The following is a 21,410-nucleotide window of genomic DNA, read 5'->3' on the forward strand; positions in this document are numbered from 1 at the left end:
GGTCACATAGCTAGTAGATATTAAATATTTGAGGCTGCATTTGAACTCAGGTCCTCCTGACTCCAGAGCCAGTGCTCTATTCACTGAGCCACCTAGCTGCCCCCAAATAGGTCCTTTTAAGTCATGCTTACGCTTCAGATTGCTGTGATAATCAAGTGAGAAAATGTGCAAACATCCTAAAGCTTTACATCCTAAAGCTCTTAGTGGCAACATTATTACTGCCTTCAGCAGATGCTGAAACATGTTTTGTAAAGAAAATACATACTTTTGGGGTGATCTGTTATCAACTTCAGCCTTCAACCGCAAATTCTCCCTCATCAGGCCACCATTTTCCAATTTTAGTTTCTTATTTGCCTAAAGAAAGAAAATGAAACATAATAAAGCACAAGTGACGACTAAGTGCTCTTGGAATATCTATAGTAAGTGATGTTTTTGCTTTTAAAGAGACATCAGAAAACTACCTGTGAGAATTGTGTCCTCACAAACGAAGCCATCATTGTAAAATCACCACTGAGAATTGCCTTTGGAGATGCAATAGGACATATTTTATTCATATTCCCAAAATACAGAGCACACCTCCTACTGAGGGAAAAGAAAACTGCGACGTGATGTTCATTAGCACAGGGTTATTAAGGGACTGTCATAATGGCAAAGCCATATTTGTTTGTTTTCTTGTTTTTCAATGTGACAATACTTTAAAGCATCACAACATTACCATGTGCATTTATCAGCAAAATTAGTACTGAATAATTCTTTTTCCTTCAAGCAACAAGATTATCTCTTTTTTTTTTTTCATTTACAGAAAAAAGTTTTCCAGAGGTCTATCCAACAGGCAATATCCCTTGTAGTCCAACTGTATGATCTTGGTTAATCCCTCTCTCTCATCTGTAAAAGGAAGAGGGCTGGTCTAGATCAGGGGCAGGGAACTACAGTCTCAAGGCCACATGTGGCCCTCTAGGTCCTCAAGTGCAGTCCTTCGACTGAATCCAAATTTAACAGAACAAATCCCCATAATAAAAGCATTTGTTCTGTAAAATTTGGGCTAGATGATCTCTAGGGATCCTTTTAGCTCTTGATCTAAGACCCTATGACTGCCCCAATGAACTGCTATCAATGGCTTCAGGAGGCAAGGCAGAGCATAAAGAAAGACCACACTGCATTTTGAGTCAGAAGATCTGCTCCCTGTGAAACCCTGAACGGAGCTGTGATTCTGCCTGAGTGACTCTTCACATCTCTCTGTATCTGTAAAATGAAGGTGTTGGCCTCAGAAAAAACATGATCTAGAGTGACTGGATCTATATTCAAATCTTGAATATGATAGTTACTGTGTGAACCTGGACAAACTGAAGCCTCTTTGGACCTCAATTTCCTCAAAACTGAAATGAGGAGGTTGGATTCAGGGCTTCTTAAACTTCTACTCCACTTTTCCAGTTTTAGCAGCATTCCTTGGTGTTATGCATCCTGAGAACATGTGCAGTGCAAAGTTCACATGCTTTGTTCAGAAGCAAGACTGCAATGAAGGTTCAGGATGCAACACAGGCAAGCACTGCCAGAAACACACATCTGATTTTGAATGAATTTTTGCTCACTGCATGTTCAGAAACCTTTTACTACTGCCAAACTTTTTTCGATCCCATGAAGTGACAGCTTAAGGAAGAGTAGGATTAGATCACCACTGAGATTCTTTCTAGCTCTAAATCTAAGATCCCATGACATAAAACATTAATGTGCTTTCCTCTTTCAATCTTATGGTGTTCTTCAAATACCAAACACAACGCTCTTAGCAAGAGGAGAAATTCAAGATTTGCAGTGCTTATTTTCAAGAGTACAGTTTTAAATAAACAAAAAGATAACTTTCCAAATTTTACTTTTTCTCTTTTTCTTTCTTTTCCCCCCCAGAAGTATGATAGTCAGCATGGTCTAAAAAAAAAAAGAGAATTGTCCTCTTGAGGCAGAAGACCAAGGTTCAAGTTATTCCTCTGAGAGGCCCTGTTTGTGTGACCATTAGCTAGTTAAATCAATTTCTTGCTAAGCCCATGAAACTCTCTAAACCTATAAATAACAAAGAAGGTACTGCTCTGCAATGATAGATGAAGGTTTTCAATAGCTGCTCCCTGCATCGATGAAATCATGATGGTGGTGGGAGGGAGGGAGAGGATAGGGACATTTTCCTTTAAACAAATGAGACATTTGTAACATTCATAAACTGACTTTCTGGGGTCTAATCCTATGTTATGCTGAAAACTAAGTTCTGGACCCTGAAAGAGTTACACATTCACTTAATCTTGGAGTTGGAAAGACCCTAGGAGGCTATGTAGACAAGGTGTTGGAACTTAACCTTTTTTTGTGTTATAAATTCTCCTTTGGTAATCTGGCAAAGTTTATGATGTCTGCCTCAGAATGTTTTTTAAATGCATAAAATAAAATATATAGAATCACAAAGGAAACCTATTATTTGGATATAGTTATCAAAGTATTAAAAATAACAAGTTCTCAAATCCAAGATTAAAAACCTTTGCTCTACGCAGACCTGTACCTCAACAAGACTCTCTCTATAGAGGCAGCCCCAGCAAGTGACCATCCAGCATTTGCTTGAAAACCTCCAGTGAGGACCACACCAAGGTAGGAGGGTAGGGCACTTTCTATAGTTCTATTAGCAATTTTTTTTTCTTACTTAAAGCTTAAATCAACCCTCTCCCTTGGGCAAGTCATTGAACTTCCTTGTGCTTCAGAGGTCCTTTCTAGCTCTAATCTTAGGACTCTATGAACCTTTGGACTTCCTCCCACTGCTCCCTGTTCTGTCCTATGAGATCAAATAGAAAACATCCAATTCTTTTTACACATGAAATCTTCTCAAATAGTTACAGACACTTCTCATGTCTCCCCCACCCCCCATTCCTCTTTTTGATTGTATATGGTCAAAATTTGTGAAAATAGCTCAGTCACTAGCAAAATGTATTAAATAAACCTTGAAGAAAGAATCCCAAAGTTGCTTGTGTTAAAAATTATAGTAGGCTCACAAAAGTTACACTGTCTTCTTCTGCACCCAATATTCCTAATTCTCATCAGTCCCTACCTCCTACTAATGTTGTTTCTCCTGTCTCATTCCTCCTTCTCTCCCCCATTCAAAGAATACAAATCCTTTAAATGATCAAAGAAATGTGCAATGATAAGAAGAGGAGACAGAGTAACAGAGAGTTCTTTTAGACTTAAAAATTGATTTTCTTTAGACCTGTCCTTGCTTCTTTGGAGTACTGGATACCTGTTTATCTGCCTGGCTATAAACCAATCAGGACCACTGAGGGTTAATTCATTAAGTGACGATAAACACCATTACTGCCCCTCCAAAGATACAGAGAAAGCCATTTACTTCCTCATATGCACAGACAATGAATTAAGTTCTCAAGCATAGCACCACGGAGAGAAGCACTTAGCAAATGCTTTTTGATGATGCTGACAAGCTTAAATTAGAAACTAACTCGTTTAATTTCTTTCTCCCACCCCCTCACTACAGCTCTATGACTTGACTGGGACTTACCATTGGCTAGGCATCAGTTAACTCTCAGAATGGGCTGTTCTTCTCCTCTTGGACCCAAACCTGCCTCTACAATAAAACCATCTTAGATTACAGTCACCCACCTACCCAACACTCTGTTTCTTTACTCTGAGTCCTAATATCTTCATGTATATTATTTTGCAATTCATATCATTTTCTCCCTCTGTACTTATCTGATTATAAACACCTTAATAAAAAGGCAGATTACATTTTCAAGTTTTATATTTCTTCCTACTTCCCCCACCTCCCCCACCACTCCCCTGACCCCAGTTTAGTAACTTGCCTACTATATAGACTCCAGGTCTTTAGGAAAGGGATAGAGAATGGGCCTGTGACTTCACTGATGCAGAGAACCCTAAGCAACTCAGCACCTTCTCAATAACTTATGCTCTTTCCTGGAGCAGTTGTGTGAAACTCAAAACACTGAACCCTACCTGAAGATCCTTGTGGGGCACATACTGACTTAGAAAGTCACACATGCTTTTATATTTCTTTTCTCATGAACACATCAAAATACTAAAATCATATAGGAGCTCTGGTCTGGAGCTCTGAAAGGTATATGACTTGAACAAAGTTACCCAGCCAGTATGTGCCAGAAAAGGGACTTGATGCCAGGCTGGCAGCCAGCCAGAGCTCTACTGACTATGTCACACTGCCTATACCTTAAGTGCTCATTAACTACCTAAAACAGTTTTGAGGTCTTGCCCTTATTTAAGATGCATTCAGGTTCGTAACAGTTTAATGCCTGAACATTAAACAAACAGGAGAGGGCCAAGTATGCTATGTATGTTTTTTTTTTTATTAAAAAGTACAAATAATGGATCTGTTTCCTGAATATATGCTATATACAAAAATATTTAGTGTAGGAAATATAATGAAGGGTAAGAAAATTAAGATAGCCTAGATGTAGTTTTATTGCTTTATATCACCAATGGGGGAATGGCCAGTGAGTAAGTCAGTGGACTATAAAACCAAAGCTGCCATTTCTTCATATTTTTTGTTCTCTCCTCACAAAACAAAACAAAACAAAACAAAAACCTCCCTCAATTCAAGATGTTGACTGTGCAGTCAATACAGAGTTTTAAAAACAAATGCTTCCTCCCATTAAAGCTGATGCACACTCAGTGTGATTATGTCTGCAGGCCTTTTCCTCTAGAAGCAGTAAATTCCCTTCCTTTCCTCTTGGCCACCAATGCCCCAATAAAGCATATATTCTGCATGTGGGTATATGGTGAGAATCTGGTTACAACAACCCAAGGCCAAGCAGGCTAAGGTATCTAGGCTCTTTTCTGTTCTCTAAGCCAAACCCAAGGTCTCATCTTTAAAAGTTCATCTGATGCTCTCTGGTGATTTTAAGGTGAGGAAGCTGATTGAGAAAGTCAACGTAGGGAACAACAGCTGAGCACTGAACATGCCCAATCTGTGTCAACACAACTATTTCAGCTCACTGGAGTAGAGCAGGTCTCTGTGGAAGAGGCAGAAAGAGAGGTCAACTCTGAGGTTTAGTCTCACTTCATAATGTACCGCATCTCTGAGGGCAGACTTTGGAATGGCTACAATGTCCAGCTCTCCTGCGGCAAGTCTGAATCTATCATGGAATACTGACTTCCCTCCTGACAATGTGGACTTCACCATTATGCCTCAGCTTCCTCCTTAGAAGATTCTACCTTCCTGTTCACTCCTCCATTTTGAGTAAATGCCCAGGTCAACCATCCTCCATGCCTCTCCTGGCACTGCTCCTGACTCTAGGGGTCATTGTTCTGTCCACTATACTAGTAAAGGAAGCTTGGAATAGAAAGATAAGCCTTGATGAGAAAAGGACCTGGATTCAAGTCCCCCACCTTGACCCCTACTAGCTGTGTGAACTTGGGCAAGTCACTTAACTTCTGAACATCTCAGACAAAAAACACTTTAATTTGCAGAGCAGATGATCTGCATTTGTATAGAAACTCTCCTCACTACAAGGTTACCACATCAACAAAACCATAGACACAAGTCACAAAAAAGGAAAAAGAAGAAAAAGAGAAGCAGTTTTTTTGGGGGGGGGGTTGTTGTAAATGCTTTTTTGGAAACTTTTCTCCCTCAAAAATGGTTTAATAGTTCCCTGTGATGTGGCTTCAGATTTACCAGACCACCTCTAAAAGGAATTCTACCCCATCATGTGATTTCTCAAGCTCTGCCCCGGCTTACCTCCTTGAGTTTGTCCACATCATCTCTGACTTTTTCATAGATGTCATGGGCTGCCCGCAGCCTTTTTTTCCATTCTGACACAGTTTCAGGGGGAGGCTTACTTCTCTCCTCCAAAGCTGGCCGCCTTTCTTCTACCTGGCTGCCCAGGGTCAAAGGGTCCAGAACAGACTTCAGTTGTGACTCCAGGCTGAGGTTCTTCCCTCGAAGCTCTTCCACCTCCTTCTGCAGACATTCTATTTCATCCTAATTAAAGGCAAAAGGGGGAGACCGCCCATCAAGCCAAAACATTTCGTAAGCTAAGATGTACACGGCAATCCTGAAATGCCAAGAGAACACGGCAAAATCCAGACAAAGGACTCCAAGAAAGGGAGAGAAAGGATCCTGACCTTTTGGAATCTTTTCCCTGGCTAGGAGCTTCTCAAAATCTGAATTAGCAAATTATCTGAACTGATTCTGAAATTGTGATTTCAAATAAAGATTTCAGTTCTTTGATCTTACATGTAACATTAATAATTACCTGTTACTGCAGCTCGAGTTTATACCCAATCTCCAATGATTCTTCAGTACAGTGGGAGACATTGGCCTCCCTGCTGTTCTTTAACCAGGACACTCCTTTCCAAACTCTGAGCAGTCACAGGCTGAACCCCATGCCTAGAATATTCTCCCTCATCACCTCACAGCCAAGAAGTCTTTCAGGATTCCCCCTTAATGTCAGCACCTTTCCTCCGTTGATTGTCTCCTGTTTATTCTGTACCACGTTTACACAGGCATAGCTATTTGCATGTTGTCTCCCCCATTAGACTTAAAGTCCTTTGAGGGCAGGACTGTCTTTCCTTTCTTTGTATTCCCAGTGCCGACTGTGAATTCAGCCCCTGAATCACAACACTCTCTTCTCAATAAGCTTCACTGACTCCCTGCTGCCTCCCTTTGGCATTTAGTGTCCTTCACAATCTGGCTGCAATCTAGTCTTACTTTGCAATACCCTCACATTGCAGCCAAACTGTCCTCCTTTGCTATATACTGGGCATGAAGTTATGAATCCCGCCTCTGCACATGTCCCTCATGCCTCCTCATCTCAGTCCCTCTGACATCTCAACCCCCATTCAAGGCTCAGCTTAGAGACCCTTCCCACATAAGGCCTGTTCTGATGATTCTCCTCCATACAACCAAAATTAGTTGTACATAATTTGTATTTACTTATCTTTGTACATGGTACAGAAGGAAATAAGCTCTTTTGTGGAATGGACTGTTTTCACTTTTGTCTTTGTATCTTGCCTAGCACTTAAGCACAATGCTGTCCCATAATAGATGCATTATCATATTGAATTGTGTTAAAAAAAAAAAAGTCAGATCTCTAGCATGGAAACATCTTCCAATACAAAAGAATAGTCTCATAAAACATGGCTTTATAGATTTCCTATGGGGGGGGGGGGCGTGGAGAAAGGTAAAAATCCAGTAGTAAGGATTATACACTTTCAGTTAATTCTAGTGCTTTTGAAATTTCTGCCTCCAAAGCCTCTATGTCTCCCAACCAGAAGTAGGAGGAAAAATCTACCATTGTCTCTGAATTTTTACTTCTAACATAACATGTATAGGATAATTAACTTTTCCGGTCCAGTTTTTTTTCTGGATGCCATTTTTAAATAAACAGCTCAGACATTCCAAGCATTCCAGGCATTTAATGACTGCCCTCTGAATTCCCAAAGGACTAAGATGAAGCATACTATCCAGAGAAAGAACTGATATTGTTTGACTACAGACTGAAGCATGTTATTTTTCACCTTCTTTCATTCTTTTTCTTTTGAGTCTTCTTGTACAAAATGACTAATATGGAAATGTTTTATATGAGAGCATATGTCTAACATCTATTTGTGAGCCTACCATCTCAAGGAGGGGAGGGGAAGGACAGAATTTGGAACTCAAAAGTCTAAAAAAAAAGTAAAAAAATTGTTTCAACAAAAACTAAAATTGTTTCAACTGGAGAAAGGACAAAATATATTAAAATTATTAAAAAAGAAAAGCAGTCTTTAGAAACTTACTCTGGCAAGTGTTTGCTATGTAAAAATTAAGTACTATTATTACTCTTACTACTACTAAAGTAATAATAAACAAATAAAACTGGTTTCTTCTGCTGCCACACTCAGGGCCTTCCAACCTCCACTGTGGACTTTCTTTCACAATGGGTGGTAAAAATGAGGGGAAAAAATGACTGATGTGGATGGATGACAAGACATTCTTTTCCAAAAAGGAAAAGTACAGCAATCAGTCAGGACGTTATTGATACTATTATTGCAACATACAATTTCACTATGTGTGGCATTCTGTACTGTTTCAGGCATAATCTTTTGTCTCAACCAGAATGCCACCACCATTTTCCCTAGCATGCTCAGTTCTGTCTTTGTGTCCTCAGAGCCTAGGGTGGCACCTGGCACAGAGCAGATATTTAAAGGAAGTCTTGTGTTGGTTTGGACTGAATCACCTCATATTCTCGATGGAGTAACTCAAGCCGAGTTTTCCGGAGGTGCTTTCTGACAGCGTGGCTAAGCATAGGTTCACTTTCACTTGTTCCTCCTAGGGGGAAAAAAACATTTGAAAAATTTTGGAATCTAACAGATATGATGAAAAGCAGAATTATAGTAATACCTGCCCCTCCCCTTTCTCAAAAAACTTTAATAATAATGGTGACGACTGGATCGTATAAACCACTTTAAAGTTTAAAAGCGCTTTACATATATGATCTCACTTGAGCTTCACAGGTTCTCTGGGCAGCAATGCAGTGAGAGCTGGGTTTAGAATCAGGATCCGAGTTGGACTTCCAGATCTCCTACGTGCCACCTTCCTGACCTCAGGCCCTCAGTTAATGTCTCTGAGCTTTAGTTCCTCATCTGTAAAACAAGAAAACTGGCCTAGATGGTTCCTGAAAATTCTTCCAGCTCTAAACCCAGGACCCTCTAACTAGCTCTACAGATTTTTTTTTTTTTGGTATTATTATCCCCAAAAGGAAATTGAGGCTCCAACATGATACTAGTAACAACTAGTGTCAGATGTGAGAATTGTACCTAGCCAGGCCTTCCCACCTCCAGGTCCAACACTCTATCCATTATTACATACTGGCTCTCCCTTTTGCCCATGCAAACAGCCTCAGCATAAATCTGTCCTTCCTCCAGGCCCACAAAAGCATCTCCACCCCAATCTGTGAAGAACAAAATTTAGAGTAAATGATGAATGGCTCCATCACTCTCAAAAAATATCGTACTAAAAGAAGCATCATATGAACATGGGTAATTGTCTCAAGGACAGGGACTGGGCTTTTATTACACATCATATATAGTACACTCTTGAGCACTTATCAGATGTTAAATAAAACCAATTAGCTACTCAAACTTGCTTGGCTATTGGTAATACAATTGAAAAGATTAATGTCTGCTTTCATGCAGAATGCTAACAAACCAATTAGAATGGATTAAGAGTTGCCACATTAATTGTAAATCCAGAGTGACTTGTTACAAATAAATTCAAAATAAATATTCCTGAAAAGACGTTTGCTTCCCCTTGCATCTATTCTATTCTGTCTTGCTATTTTCTACATGATAGTGGAGAAAATGAAGACTTCATTTATTTATGGAAATTTTATTTTATAACACCTGATGCCTCTGGTTCCTTTATAACCAAAGACCTATTAGTACTAATTAAACATTCCCTTGAGATAACATACACTCATAAAAAGTGAAATAAAATACTCTGAATTTGTACAAAATTCTGCAAATACTACACTGGAATTATTTTACCTTTCAAAGGTCACTTTATTCAAGAGAGATAGAATTACAGTTTGTTCATCACAGGCAACAAACTGAGGTAAGAAAAACAAACAAAAAACCATGGAGCCCAATAATGATGTCTCTGCTTCTCTTGGCTTAACTGCAATGTGATTCTTTTAATGACAGATAAAATCTCCTATGTTGTCACTGCCATTTCTCTGCTCAAAAGCTTTCAATGGTTCCTCAATACCTAAAACATAATAAAGTCAAAGTTCCTTTGTCCACCACAGACAATACTTACCTTCAGAATTCTGATACTTCCTTTAAAAGGGGTTATTTACTACTCCCTGAACACAACTTTAATATTTTAGTGTGTGTTCATACTATTTTTTCTTCCTGGAAAAACCTACACCCATTAAAAGATCAAGGCAGCAGAGTGGATGGAGGAGTACTGGACCTGGAGTTAAAAGACCAGTTCAAATTCAGAATCAGATGCCTACTAGCTACATGACCCTATGCAAACCATTTAACTCTGCCTGCCCTGGTTTTCTCATCTTTTAAAATGGGAATAATAATAGCACTTACCTCCCAGGGTTGTTGGAGGATCAAATGAGACAATATTTGTAAAGCACTTTGCACACTTCAAACCACCATATAAATGCTAATTATTATTAAAATCTTAACTAACTTTTAAAGGTTCCAAAAGCTACTTCCTCTAAGAATACTTTCTGTACCTATCTATCAAACTGCACGGCTCTTTTTTTCATGTCTTCCTTACCACATACAACTAGTTTGGTTACTTTCCCCTAAAACAATGTATAAACTCCTTGGGGGAAGAGGCTTTGTCTTGTAAACACTTTGGATGGAATAAGATAACATACCTTTGCAAGGATGACACATCTTTTACATTTTGCAAACCTAAAGTGTTAGCTATTATTATCACACACAAGAGGCAATGCTGCATAGGGAATAGAAAGCTAGAGTCAGAAGAGCTGGATTGAACCCTCCCCCCCACACACACACTTGCTGTGTGACCCTGGGCAAGTCACTTAACTTCTCAGTTCTCTAGGCAACTCTCTGACACTGTAAGTTGCAGAGAAGGTGCTTCTTGGCAGAAGGAGTTTCTTCACCTGGCAGTTACCTATACTATTAAAGTCACATATTCGGGGCAGCCAGGTACCACAGCAAGTAAGAGCACCGGCTCCAGTGTTCAGAAGACCTGGAGATCGAATCCTGGGCTCAGACACTTAGCACCCACCCAGAAACACCTGGCCGTGTAACCTTGAGCAAGTTACTTAACCCCAATTGCTTAGGGGCGGCCAGGTGGCTCAGCGAGTAAGAGCACCGGTTCCAGTGTTGGGACGACCTGGAGATCGAATCCCGGGCTCAGACACTCAGCACCACACCCAGAAATAACTGGCCGTGTAACCTTGAGCAAGTTACTTAACCCCAATTGCTTAAAAAAAAAAAAAAGTCACATATTCAGTCCCTATTATCACCCAAAGTGCCTAGCATATATGAGGAGTATTCAGTAAATGTTTGTTGATCATTTGATATTCAACAATGATGAATAAATGATACATATTTGGGCATGGCAGCATCCAGAAAACAATGCTGCAATTTACTCACTTTAGTCTTCAATCAAAGTACATATAACCAAAATTTAATCACACATGTACACATACACAGATATGTATGTATATATACAAGTATTTAGTGCCCTTACCAATAATCTCCTTGCAGGGATTTTCAGGGGTGATGGGGACACGGCAAGCTGGGCACTGGCTATTGTTCTTCAACCATACATCGATACAAATAGAACAGAACACATGATTGTTGATGCATATGACAGGATGTCGGACCTTTAAAAAAAAAGTTACATTGCTTTAGTTTCTAAGTTCAGAAGTGTAATCACAATTCAAATTCCATTCATTTGTTCAAATCCACATTTGGTTTTGAACTATTCAAATGATTTTTTTTTTGTCAAGAACAGGCACCACTGCTGCTCAGGAATTATGAAGAAGCTCTTTCTCCCAACCATGCTATTCCTCACATACATGAAATTGAATGAAACCACCAGATACATACACTGCAATCTCTGCCATGCAAAAAGTATGAAGAGCTTTGTTCTGTGGCTAAAGTTGTGGCCAATAAGGCCTGTGGCTCTTTGTTCACTGACACCTAACAATTTATCTAAAGTCATTTCCTCTTAAATAAAATTTGTTTCCAATTCTGATTTCCAACCATATGCTACAGAATTAATGAGTGTGAAACAATATGAATTAGAAACACAATTTCCTAAATGTTAATATGATCTAGGTCAACCCCAAATGATTAAATGCCTCTCTGAACCGAGAATGCCACAGACCATGTAAAAGGATACAAGTTACTCCTCTAGTAAGATACACAGGAAAGAGTTTAGGACTGAGTACCAATGGAGTTGAAATAATAGCTCTTCTCTGTCTATATTATTTTACTTGGTGATCTCATCAAGCTACCATGGTTCTATTATCATCTCTATGCTAATAAGCCTCAGATTTGCTTGTCTAGTCCTAACCTCTCTCCTAACCTTCCAGATTCACATCTTCAAATTAACCAGTAAGGCAACTAGATGTTCTGTAGACATCTTCAACTCAAACTGTCCAAAACTGAACTCATTATCTTTCCTCCCCAAGGCCTTATTTTCCAAACTCCCACCACAATTTTCTCAGACATCTAAGCTCACAAACTCAACTCTTCATCAACTCTATCATTCCCAACTCTTTTCTCTCACCATCCCCCCAACCAATCTGTAGTCAAGTCCTATTGATTTGCCTTTGGAACATCTTTCAGCTACATCACCGCTTCTCTCCTCTGACACACTGCCTCTAGGAGCTCCCATTGTGCCTCTAGGATCAAATACAGAATCTTCTATTTGGCATTCAGAAACTCTCCAAATGCGCCTTCCCAATTCTAGTTTTCTGATACCACATTCCTCTTCATTCAGTGATACTGGCCACACAGGGCATTAATTTCCAGACTGCAGGCATTTTCACTCCATGTCCTCATGCCTGGAATGCCTTCTCTCCTCATCTCTACCATCTGACTTCTCTGGTTTTCTTCAAATCCCAGTTAAAATCTCACCTACCATGAGATGCTTTTTCTGTTCCCCATTACATGCTAGTGCTTTCCTTCTACTGATTACTTTCAATGTATCCTTTATACAGCTTGTCTGTAGAGTTGTATGCATGCATTCTCCCCCATTAGCCTGTGAGCTCCTGGGGAACAAGGATTGTCTTTTGCCTTCCTTTGCATCAGTGCACAACAGGTGCTTAATAAATTCTTATTGACCGACTGATACCTCTGCTTTTTAACTATCTGCATGACTTTGGGCAAATAAACTATTCGAGCCTCAATTTCTTCATCTGTAAAATGAAAGGGAAGGGAGATGATAAACTAGATCTCTAAGGTCTCTTCCAAACCCTGTGCTCTTTATATTCTTATAATGCACAGGAATAATAAGACTGGCTCATAGGATTTGGAGCTAGAGCAGGAAGGCACCTTAGAAATTGTCTATTCCAATTTCCTAGTATTACAGCTGAGGAAATTTTGGTCCACATCCAGGAAGTGATTTGTCCAAAATCAGAGAAGTAATGGTGATTAGTAATCACACAAGTAATCAACTCAAGAGGCTCTTTCTAGTAGATGACTGCCATCACCTGAACTAAAAAGAAAAGATGCAATGGATAAGTGAAGAGGAAGAGAGTTCTGTGATTTACAAGCTATGGGGAATTTTACTAGAGTCTTGAATCCCATTTGATCAGCTGGAAGAACTAGAGACATTGAGCTTGGAGAGGAGAAGGCTTAGGTAGTTGGTCATTTCAGTCTTCAGGTATCTGAAAGTCTGTCTTGTGAAGAAGGGCTTAGAACTGTTCTATTTGGCCTGCCACCCAAAGCTCCTTGCTGGAGGTGGCGGGGAGGCAGGGTTTCCTTTTCTTTTGGGTCTTTGTCTCCCCAATGTCTAGCACAGTGCCCTACACAGAGAGAGTATTTCATTATTGCTTAACAAGCTTCCCCAGCACTTTTATGATCTACATACATATACAGAGAGAGATCTCCAATATATAAAAGCAAATTCATGAAAACAAAACAACTACCTAAGTAAATGGGAAATTATCAGAAGAAAAAAAGTAGAAAAGCAAGGAAAAGGAAGCTATACAACCTGGACCAAAGTTTTCAAGTGCAAGGCCTCTAAGCTCTTTTCCATAGCATCGGGCACTTGGATCTATTTCCTTGTCACCAAAGGAAAACCAGAAGCTTCCATTCATCTGCCCAGCCCTTGGCTAAATGCTTGTATTTCAGAATGAAATCACAAAGCCATGCCCTGCTCTTTTACAGGTGAATTCATTCTTAAAAGTATAAGTTTTCTTCCAACAGACAGCACATAGACTTTGGAGAGAAACATTCCAAAGATTGGAATGTGGCTCCTTTCAGGGTCCTTTACCCAGTCACTTTTAAAAAGAAAGAGGTTCTGACCTTCAAGAAACATGTTTTGGTCAAGCCCATTAAACACGAAAAAGAGAGAAAGCACAAAGGATTGCTTGGCAAGCAGTAGATCTGGGTTTCTTCCTGAAAATCATAATCTTAATAAAAGTAGCTCCTCTAGGGGGCGGCTAGGTGGAGGCTAAGTAGAGCAGTGAATAGAGCACCAGCCCTGGAGTGAGAAGGACCCGAGTTCAAATCCGGACTCAGACACTTAACACAAAAACTAGCTTCGTGACCTTGGGCAAGTCACTTAACCCCAATTGTCTTCCAAAAAGCAAAAAAAGAAAAAAAAAAAAAGGAGCTCCTCTAATAGTCCAGGCCTGAGGAAGATGAGATAAGAAAGGTAATGTCTTTCTACTACTTCAGAGAGACCTAATTTCCCTTTAAAGAGACACATACAACATAGGTCTTGGTTTGGAAGGGTTACTTTGTTTTGACTCCAAACTCAATGCTCTGAAAGGGGCCTTGGATGCCATCTAGTCCACTCAATCTCCAACCTCCATTTTACAGATAAGGAAACTTAGTCCCAGAGAGTGGAAGTGACTGAGGTCACATGGTAGCAGTGCTAGGATATGCACCCAAGTTCTTTAATTCCACATTCTCTTTTCTACTAAATCTCACTGCCTCTGTTGAGCATGGGCCTGACGTAACTTCCTGAAAAGAATTCTCAGTGTGAAAGAGGACATATGCACTACTAAATCAGTAATGAAGTCTAAGTCACTCCACTTAGCCTGTCAAATCAGCAGAACACAGATAGAGGCAGAAAAACTGCTATGGTTGTGAAGGGTTATTTACATATTTAATGATGGAAGGAATGATGCACATATGACTGCTACCACTATCACTACTACTCATTAATTTAATGTTCTATATCATTCATTTATTATGCTATAATGTACTCCAGTCAACAATTTAAATCCATTTTAGAAGGGTACAAGCTCAGGAATGAGAAGTATCTAAAGTTCCTAAAACAAGTTAACCACCATTTTTAATTTAAAAGTAACTTTCATAAAATTTGGGAGCTTTGTAAACTTAAAAAAATATATCCATAAACATCTCTTAAACAGTTCTGTGACATTCTGAAGGGAGCAGCAATACTTTTCACTGTCTGCATGCCATCCACTCCTAAGGGTTCAAAATCTCATCAACTGATTTTTCCAAACTTACTTCTTCAGTCCTGAACTTTGGAGGGGAATTTTCAACTGCCTTATCGTGTATCTCTTCCTGGATATTGCACCAGTACCCTTATGCCCAATATATCCAAAATCAAACTTATTTTTACTCTCTAACCAGTTACTCTTTCTGACTTTCTTATCTCTCAGAATGGTGCTGCCATTTTTTTCAATCGCCCAGAATAATCTTTTACTTCTTCCCCATAGAATCTATTATTCCTCTGTAATTTCTCAAATAGGTCACTTCCTTTAGAATCCCACCGAACTAAGGTCCAAGTCCTCAATACCTCTCCTTGAGACTCCTATAGCAGCTTCCTGCCTGGTCTCTCCACCCATTTTCAGTGTTTCCATCTTATCTCCAGAACAGTACCTGACTAATCTTCCTGATACAAATCTTTAGAGTGATCAGAGATAATGACATTGGGCCTTGGGCTCATATCTTGACTCTTCCTCAGGTTCTTTCTCAGGTTCAGTAAAATAAGAGGGTTGGTTAAAATTCAAAGAGACATACATTTTCAGGAATGGCTAATGGGAATTTGTTTTGCTAAAGAAAAAAGAATTATTAAGAAAAATAATATTCCATCTCTACTGCTTAAGAACTCAGATGTGGTGTGAAGCAGACTCAGTACAATAGGACTATCACCTCTTTTTTCTTAGACGCTATGCCTTTCTTAAAAGTCACCTAAGACTACCTAAGCTTTTTGTCTGTGATACTAGTAGTGACTTATATTGAACCTGTTATAATTTCAGCACTTTAAAAATAATGATGTCTGATATTTATATACAGTACTTTTAAGGTTTTCAAAGCACTTTACAGATGTCGTCCCATTTGATCTTCACAACAACTGGGAAGTAGGTGCTTTTACCACCATCCCTATCTTTTAGGGTGATGATACTGAGGCAAAGAGAAGTTAAGTGATTTGCCCCCAGGGTCACACAACTAGTATCTGGGACAGGATCAGAACTCTGTTCTTTTGGATTCCATGTCTAGCACTCTTATTCACTCTACCCAGATGCTTCTCTTTTTAGGTAAACTGCTGTCTATCTCTCCCCATCTTGTATTTATGAAGTCAATATTCTAAAGCCAACTATATGACTTTACATTTATCCCTAATGAATTTCATGTTATTAGATTCAGCCCAATGTTCTAGCCTGGCAAGATTTTTTTAGACCCTGGCTCAATCATCCAGTGTATTAGCCAGGCCTCCTTGGCCCTGTATCCTCTTCAAATCTGATTAGGATGTCCTATATAGCTTTATACAAGGCACGAAAAACAAATGTTAAACAACACAAGGCCCAGCTCTGTCCCTGGGTCACGTTCCAAAAGTCCACCTTCTCAGCTGACAGAGAAGCATTAACAACTATCCTTTGGGTCTGAATGTTTAAGCAGTTCTGAAACTAACTGTATAATCACCTAGCCCACATTTCTCCCATCTTATTAGGTATTCTCTGTTCCCATCAGACTAGACTATTGTCAGTTTCACCTTTGCCATCTCTCTCTGTATACTGTGCTCATGCCATTCTTTATGCCTAGAACACCCTTGCTACTCTTCCTTCAGCATTCAGCTAAAAATGCTACTTCCTTCATGTAGGTTCCCTGTCTATATCACTATTTCATCCACTGGAAATGATCCTTCCCCAAAACTCTCATAGCACTTTGACTCTACCTCTCTTGTGCTGTTGTTATGTGTATTTGTGCTGACCTCTGACACAGGAAAATATTCATTTTATTATGATCAAATATAATTTAAAATTTCCCAAGGACAAACTTTTGAGGAAGAAAAAGAATGCAACATTTCCAAAATGACTTACCTGGTTCCTAATACTTTAAAGATAAACTTCCAGTACAGTTTGGATAAGAGGTGTTTTTGTTTTGAAAATTTAAAAAAAAAACCCAGTTTATTCAGTAGTAGGAACCTTGTTATAGAGACTTGGGGGCATATAATCCACAACTGAGTGAGACCAAGTAAATTTCTTAAGTTTTTCTTCTTAGTTTCAGTTTCTCAATTTTACTAATTGTTTTACTAACATTACTAATGTGATCTTCCTTTTATCATCAAGAATATCATTATGATAAAAATTCTTCAAACCTTTTGGAATTAAGAGCATAAATTATTTTCAACAATAACAATGTTCAAAAGGCTAATGCATTCATGGACTGCATTAGTAAAAATATAACGTAAAAGGAAGTAACAGCTCACTGTACTCTTCACTGGCAAGACCACATCCGGAGAAGTGTTCAGTTTATGGTACCCTAATCTACAAGATTCTAGGATTCTAATCCTGATAAGTTAAGCAATCAGTGAAAGGGCAACAGCTCAAGATCTACTTTAATTCTTATCTTGAGAAGCCCAAAGCTTATGCAAAGAGATAATGTCATCTGCCTGGATTAGAAAGCTGAAAATTCCTGATAATTAACAACTGTTTGGTAGAATAGCACTCATAACAAAAACAGAAAAGAAGAAAATGCAGTAACACTTGGATATTGGAAGAGAGGCTAATAAACATTTTTACCAGCAGATAATGAACTTGATAGCCTAGATTGATTGATTAGAATTAGAAGATTGATTAGAATTCTTTTACCTAACAACTGGCAGAGAAGCTATACTCCCCTCATCTATGCAAAAAACAATATATCCAAGTATTTAAGAAATATGAAAAGTGGTTACTAAATGTTCAATAATGCTAAATACAGCAATGCTGTATATAAACTGTCTACATGCACTTATAAGCCTTCCAAATTCTAGATTTGGACCAAAAGACATACTAACTCAACACAAATTTCTTTTGACTACTCTTTTTCCTTCACTGAAATTTAACTATCTGGCTCTTTAGGGGCAAGTTTTCAAAGTCAGTGCCTCCTAAGTAACAAGTAGGCTCTATGGTAATAAAAGAGATCTAGAAACAAGGAAAGATTTTTATACTTTAAGATAACAATATTTGCCTTAAAAAAATAGAAACCTAGAGACAGTATAGTTAAGCTTTTAAAGTATTGTCCTAGGATGTGATCGAAGTAGGCATTTCAAAAAAGAGTGTGGGGGGTGGTGGAGATATTTTACTGACATGGGCATAGCTACCTCTCAAAATCCCACCACACAGGCAGCAAGCCTGTATGGATGGCCCTCAATTTACCTGATTACTTCAAACACAGGTAAAAAGGGGGTGGGAGGAATATAGTTCTTTGAAGCTGGGATAACCAATGGGAGCATGAGCTCCCGGATGGTAATTGCTGTCTTTTGTTTCTTTTTGTATCTCCAGGGCTTAACACAGGGCCTAGTACTTAATAAATGTTTACTGATTAGCAGAGGCCAGAGTTGAAGTAGAATGGCTGCACAACCATAATAGTAATACTCCAATACCCACTCGATTAAAAGAAACATGGGGGGAGGAAATCACAGGATTAAGAAAGGGGTAGAGGGGCGGCCAAGTAGCACAGCGAGTAAGAACACTTGTCCCAGAGTGGGGATACTGGGATAGAATCCGGGCTCAGACACTTAGCACCCACCCAGAAACACCTGGCCGTGTAACCTTGAGCAAGTTACTTAAACCCAATTGCTTAAAAAAAAAAAAAAGGTAGAGTGGCTTCTATCTTGGCTATTTAAAGCACAGTATAATGATTTTAAAGAGTGCTGGCTTTGAAATCAAGATTCAGATTCAGATCCCACTTCTCCTACTTATGACCTATGTTTACCTCGGGCATGTAACTTATCCTCTCTTGACCTCAGTTTCCTCATCTATGAAATGGATATAGAAGAACCTACCACATCGGGATGTCGTGAGAATCAAATAAAATATGTAAAATGTTCAATAAACGTTCAAGTGCTTATATAAATGTGCAATATTATTATCACTAAACTGGATTACCTTTGGGGTATGTTTTAACTCCAAGATTCTATGCTAGGAGGACCCTGGATAGATGGACTGGCTGTTCTGACGCATCCAGCACATTCACCCTGAAGCAACTCTGAAGTACAAGATCTCAGTTAAAGTAGTTCCAGTCCCACATATTAACTAGGGTCCAGAGAAGCAATGAATGAAGGACTGCTTTTAGGTTTTAAGGGGCACTGCCTTGGAAACCCAACCACCTTGTCATCTGCATCAACTTTTCTCTGGTTTCCTTCCAACTAAAATTCCATCTTATACAAAAAGCCTTTCTCCGCGGCCAGGTAGCTCGGAGAGTAAGAGCACCAGCTCCAGTGTCGGGATGACCTGGGGATCACATCTGGGCTCGGATACTCCACACCACACCCAGAAATAACTGGTCGTGTAACCTTGAGCAAGTTACTTAATCCCGATTGCTTTAAAAAAAAAAAGCCTTTCTCAGTCCCTCTCAATTCTAGTGCCTTCCTTCTATTAATTATTTCCAATTTATCTTGCATGTAGCATGTTTATACATAATTGCTTTTTGTCTCCCTCATTAGATTGTGAGCTCCTTGAAGGCAAGGGCTGTTTCCTGCCCCATTTTTGTATCCCTGGCACTTAACACAGTGTCTGGCATATAGTAGGCACTCAATAAATGCTTATTGACTGACTGGCTTTCATCAGGAAAGACAAACAGGAAAATGCCTGACAGAGGGTTGGTTTTATTGTTGTTTTGAAAGCTGAATCTAATACAGGCTCTCAACAGAGTAACTGGGATTCTTAGTACACTAAAGATGCAAAAGTCAATGTCTGGGCTTCAGCAGTCAGATAACATTAAGCAGATTGGCTCCCACACTGGTGTTCCCTGCTTAACTGGCCCATAGCAAAGTTTTTCAGTATATTTGCAAAATAGCCTAATGAGTAAAAGTGATATAACGATCCAAAATTAAGGAAACTATTTCCTATGCTATTTCAGCTAAACTTGAATTTCCATTTGTAAGGAAATTGCATCACGGCTACTTTTACCACCTTTAAATGTTGTGGGCCTTCCTCTTTAGTGTCAAAGGCCTTAGATGTGCTTCTCACATACCCATTCCAAGGTGACCCAAGTCAGTGGTAGTTTTATCTCTATCACTCACTTAGCTGGGTGACTTTGAGGAAGTTATATAACTTCTCTGGGTTGAAGTTTCCTCTTTTAAAGAATGTTTATAAAAATACCTGCCCTATCCTGCTTCAAGGGATGGTTGTGAGGACCAAATGACATGATAAATGCATTTTTGTGAAAGCAGAAAGCCCTCTACAAACATGTTTGCATCATAGTTCCCTGAGAGTTAAAGAATTGAATTAGCCTAATTAGTAATAAATGATAAACATTAACACCAGAAGTGGGAACTTCACAAGCCTTTACAGGAGGAGGTGACTTCCTAACCCTCATTAAAGGAGGATTTTCTGGAAACACTGATCTGGGGAGGAGGAAAGCACCCAAAGCTGGGTTGACAGTGAGTGTGCATGGCCTGAGGTCTGAACTGAAGTTTCACTAAGTCTGTATTTGGGGGGAAGGAGGTGTTAGGTCATTTTGACCTACAAATCACTGCCATGAACTGGTGTCTTACACGCAATAAGCACTCTATAAACATATGGCTCAAATGGCATTTAAAAATTTGACAGTGAGCTGAGCAAGCCTGTGGTTTAAAGGGTAGTTTCAAAAACTCTGTATATGGGAGTGGGAGGGGGAAAAACAGACGTGCAAATCACTGACATGAACTGGTACTTTACACATAGTACGCACTCAATAAAAATATGATTTATATGGCCTTTAAAAATCTGACAGTGAGCTTTGCATAGTCTAACCTTCTGGTTTAAACTCTGATTTCACAAAGTCTGTATTTGGGGGTGAGGAGTGGGGTAAACGGCAGATGTGCAAATCACTGACGTGAACTGGTGCTTAGTAGACAGTAAGTACTCGATAAAGAAGTGACTTAAATGGCCTTTAAACATTTGACAGTGAACTTGCACGGCCTGTGGTTTAAACTGTAGTTTCACAAAGTCTGTATTTGGTTTTGGGGAGTGGGAGAAGGACAGACCTGCAAATCTCTGACATGAACTGGTGCCTTATATACAGTAAACACCCAAATATTTGGTTTAAAGGGCCTTTACATTTTTAAGAGGGAACATGGAGGGGGAAAGAAATAAGAAAAGGAGGCTGCTTTTCTTTTTTTTTTTTAAGATAAAATTGAAGCTTACTGCTACTGTTCCGCTTTCTACAAGTGCGTCTGCTGCACCTTTTACAGCCAAGCCTAGAGCAGAGAGCCTCCATCACATTGTAGAGACAGCCTGTCACGAAAACCA

General features: G+C 39.3%; 1 protein-coding gene across 4 annotated transcripts in view; it reads right to left on the minus strand.

Moving 5' to 3' along the window:
- The window catches only part of OBI1 (ORC ubiquitin ligase 1), a 41,876-nt gene that overhangs the window by 19,594 nt on the left and 872 nt on the right, over positions 1-21,410 (minus strand). For 2 of the 4 annotated variants that reach the window (XM_069062643.1, XM_069062645.1), the window contains exons 2-6: positions 11,231-11,366; positions 8,226-8,317; positions 5,747-5,989; positions 462-521; positions 266-354 (exon numbers count right to left, since the gene is read on the minus strand). In XM_069062643.1, coding sequence (XP_068918744.1) covers positions 266-354; positions 462-521; positions 5,747-5,989; positions 8,226-8,317; positions 11,231-11,366 — 620 coding nt within the window. The remainder of the gene's footprint in view (positions 1-265; positions 355-461; positions 522-5,746; positions 5,990-8,225; positions 8,318-11,230; positions 11,367-21,410) is intronic. The other 2 variants (XM_069062644.1, XM_069062646.1) reach the window with 1 other exon arrangement.

Source organism: Petaurus breviceps, unplaced genomic scaffold, assembly GCF_028583685.1.
Source record: "Petaurus breviceps papuanus isolate PSGF00001 unplaced genomic scaffold, PetGlider_PUasm1.0 90491, whole genome shotgun sequence".
Classification (NCBI taxonomy): domain Eukaryota; kingdom Metazoa; phylum Chordata; class Mammalia; order Diprotodontia; family Petauridae; genus Petaurus; species Petaurus breviceps.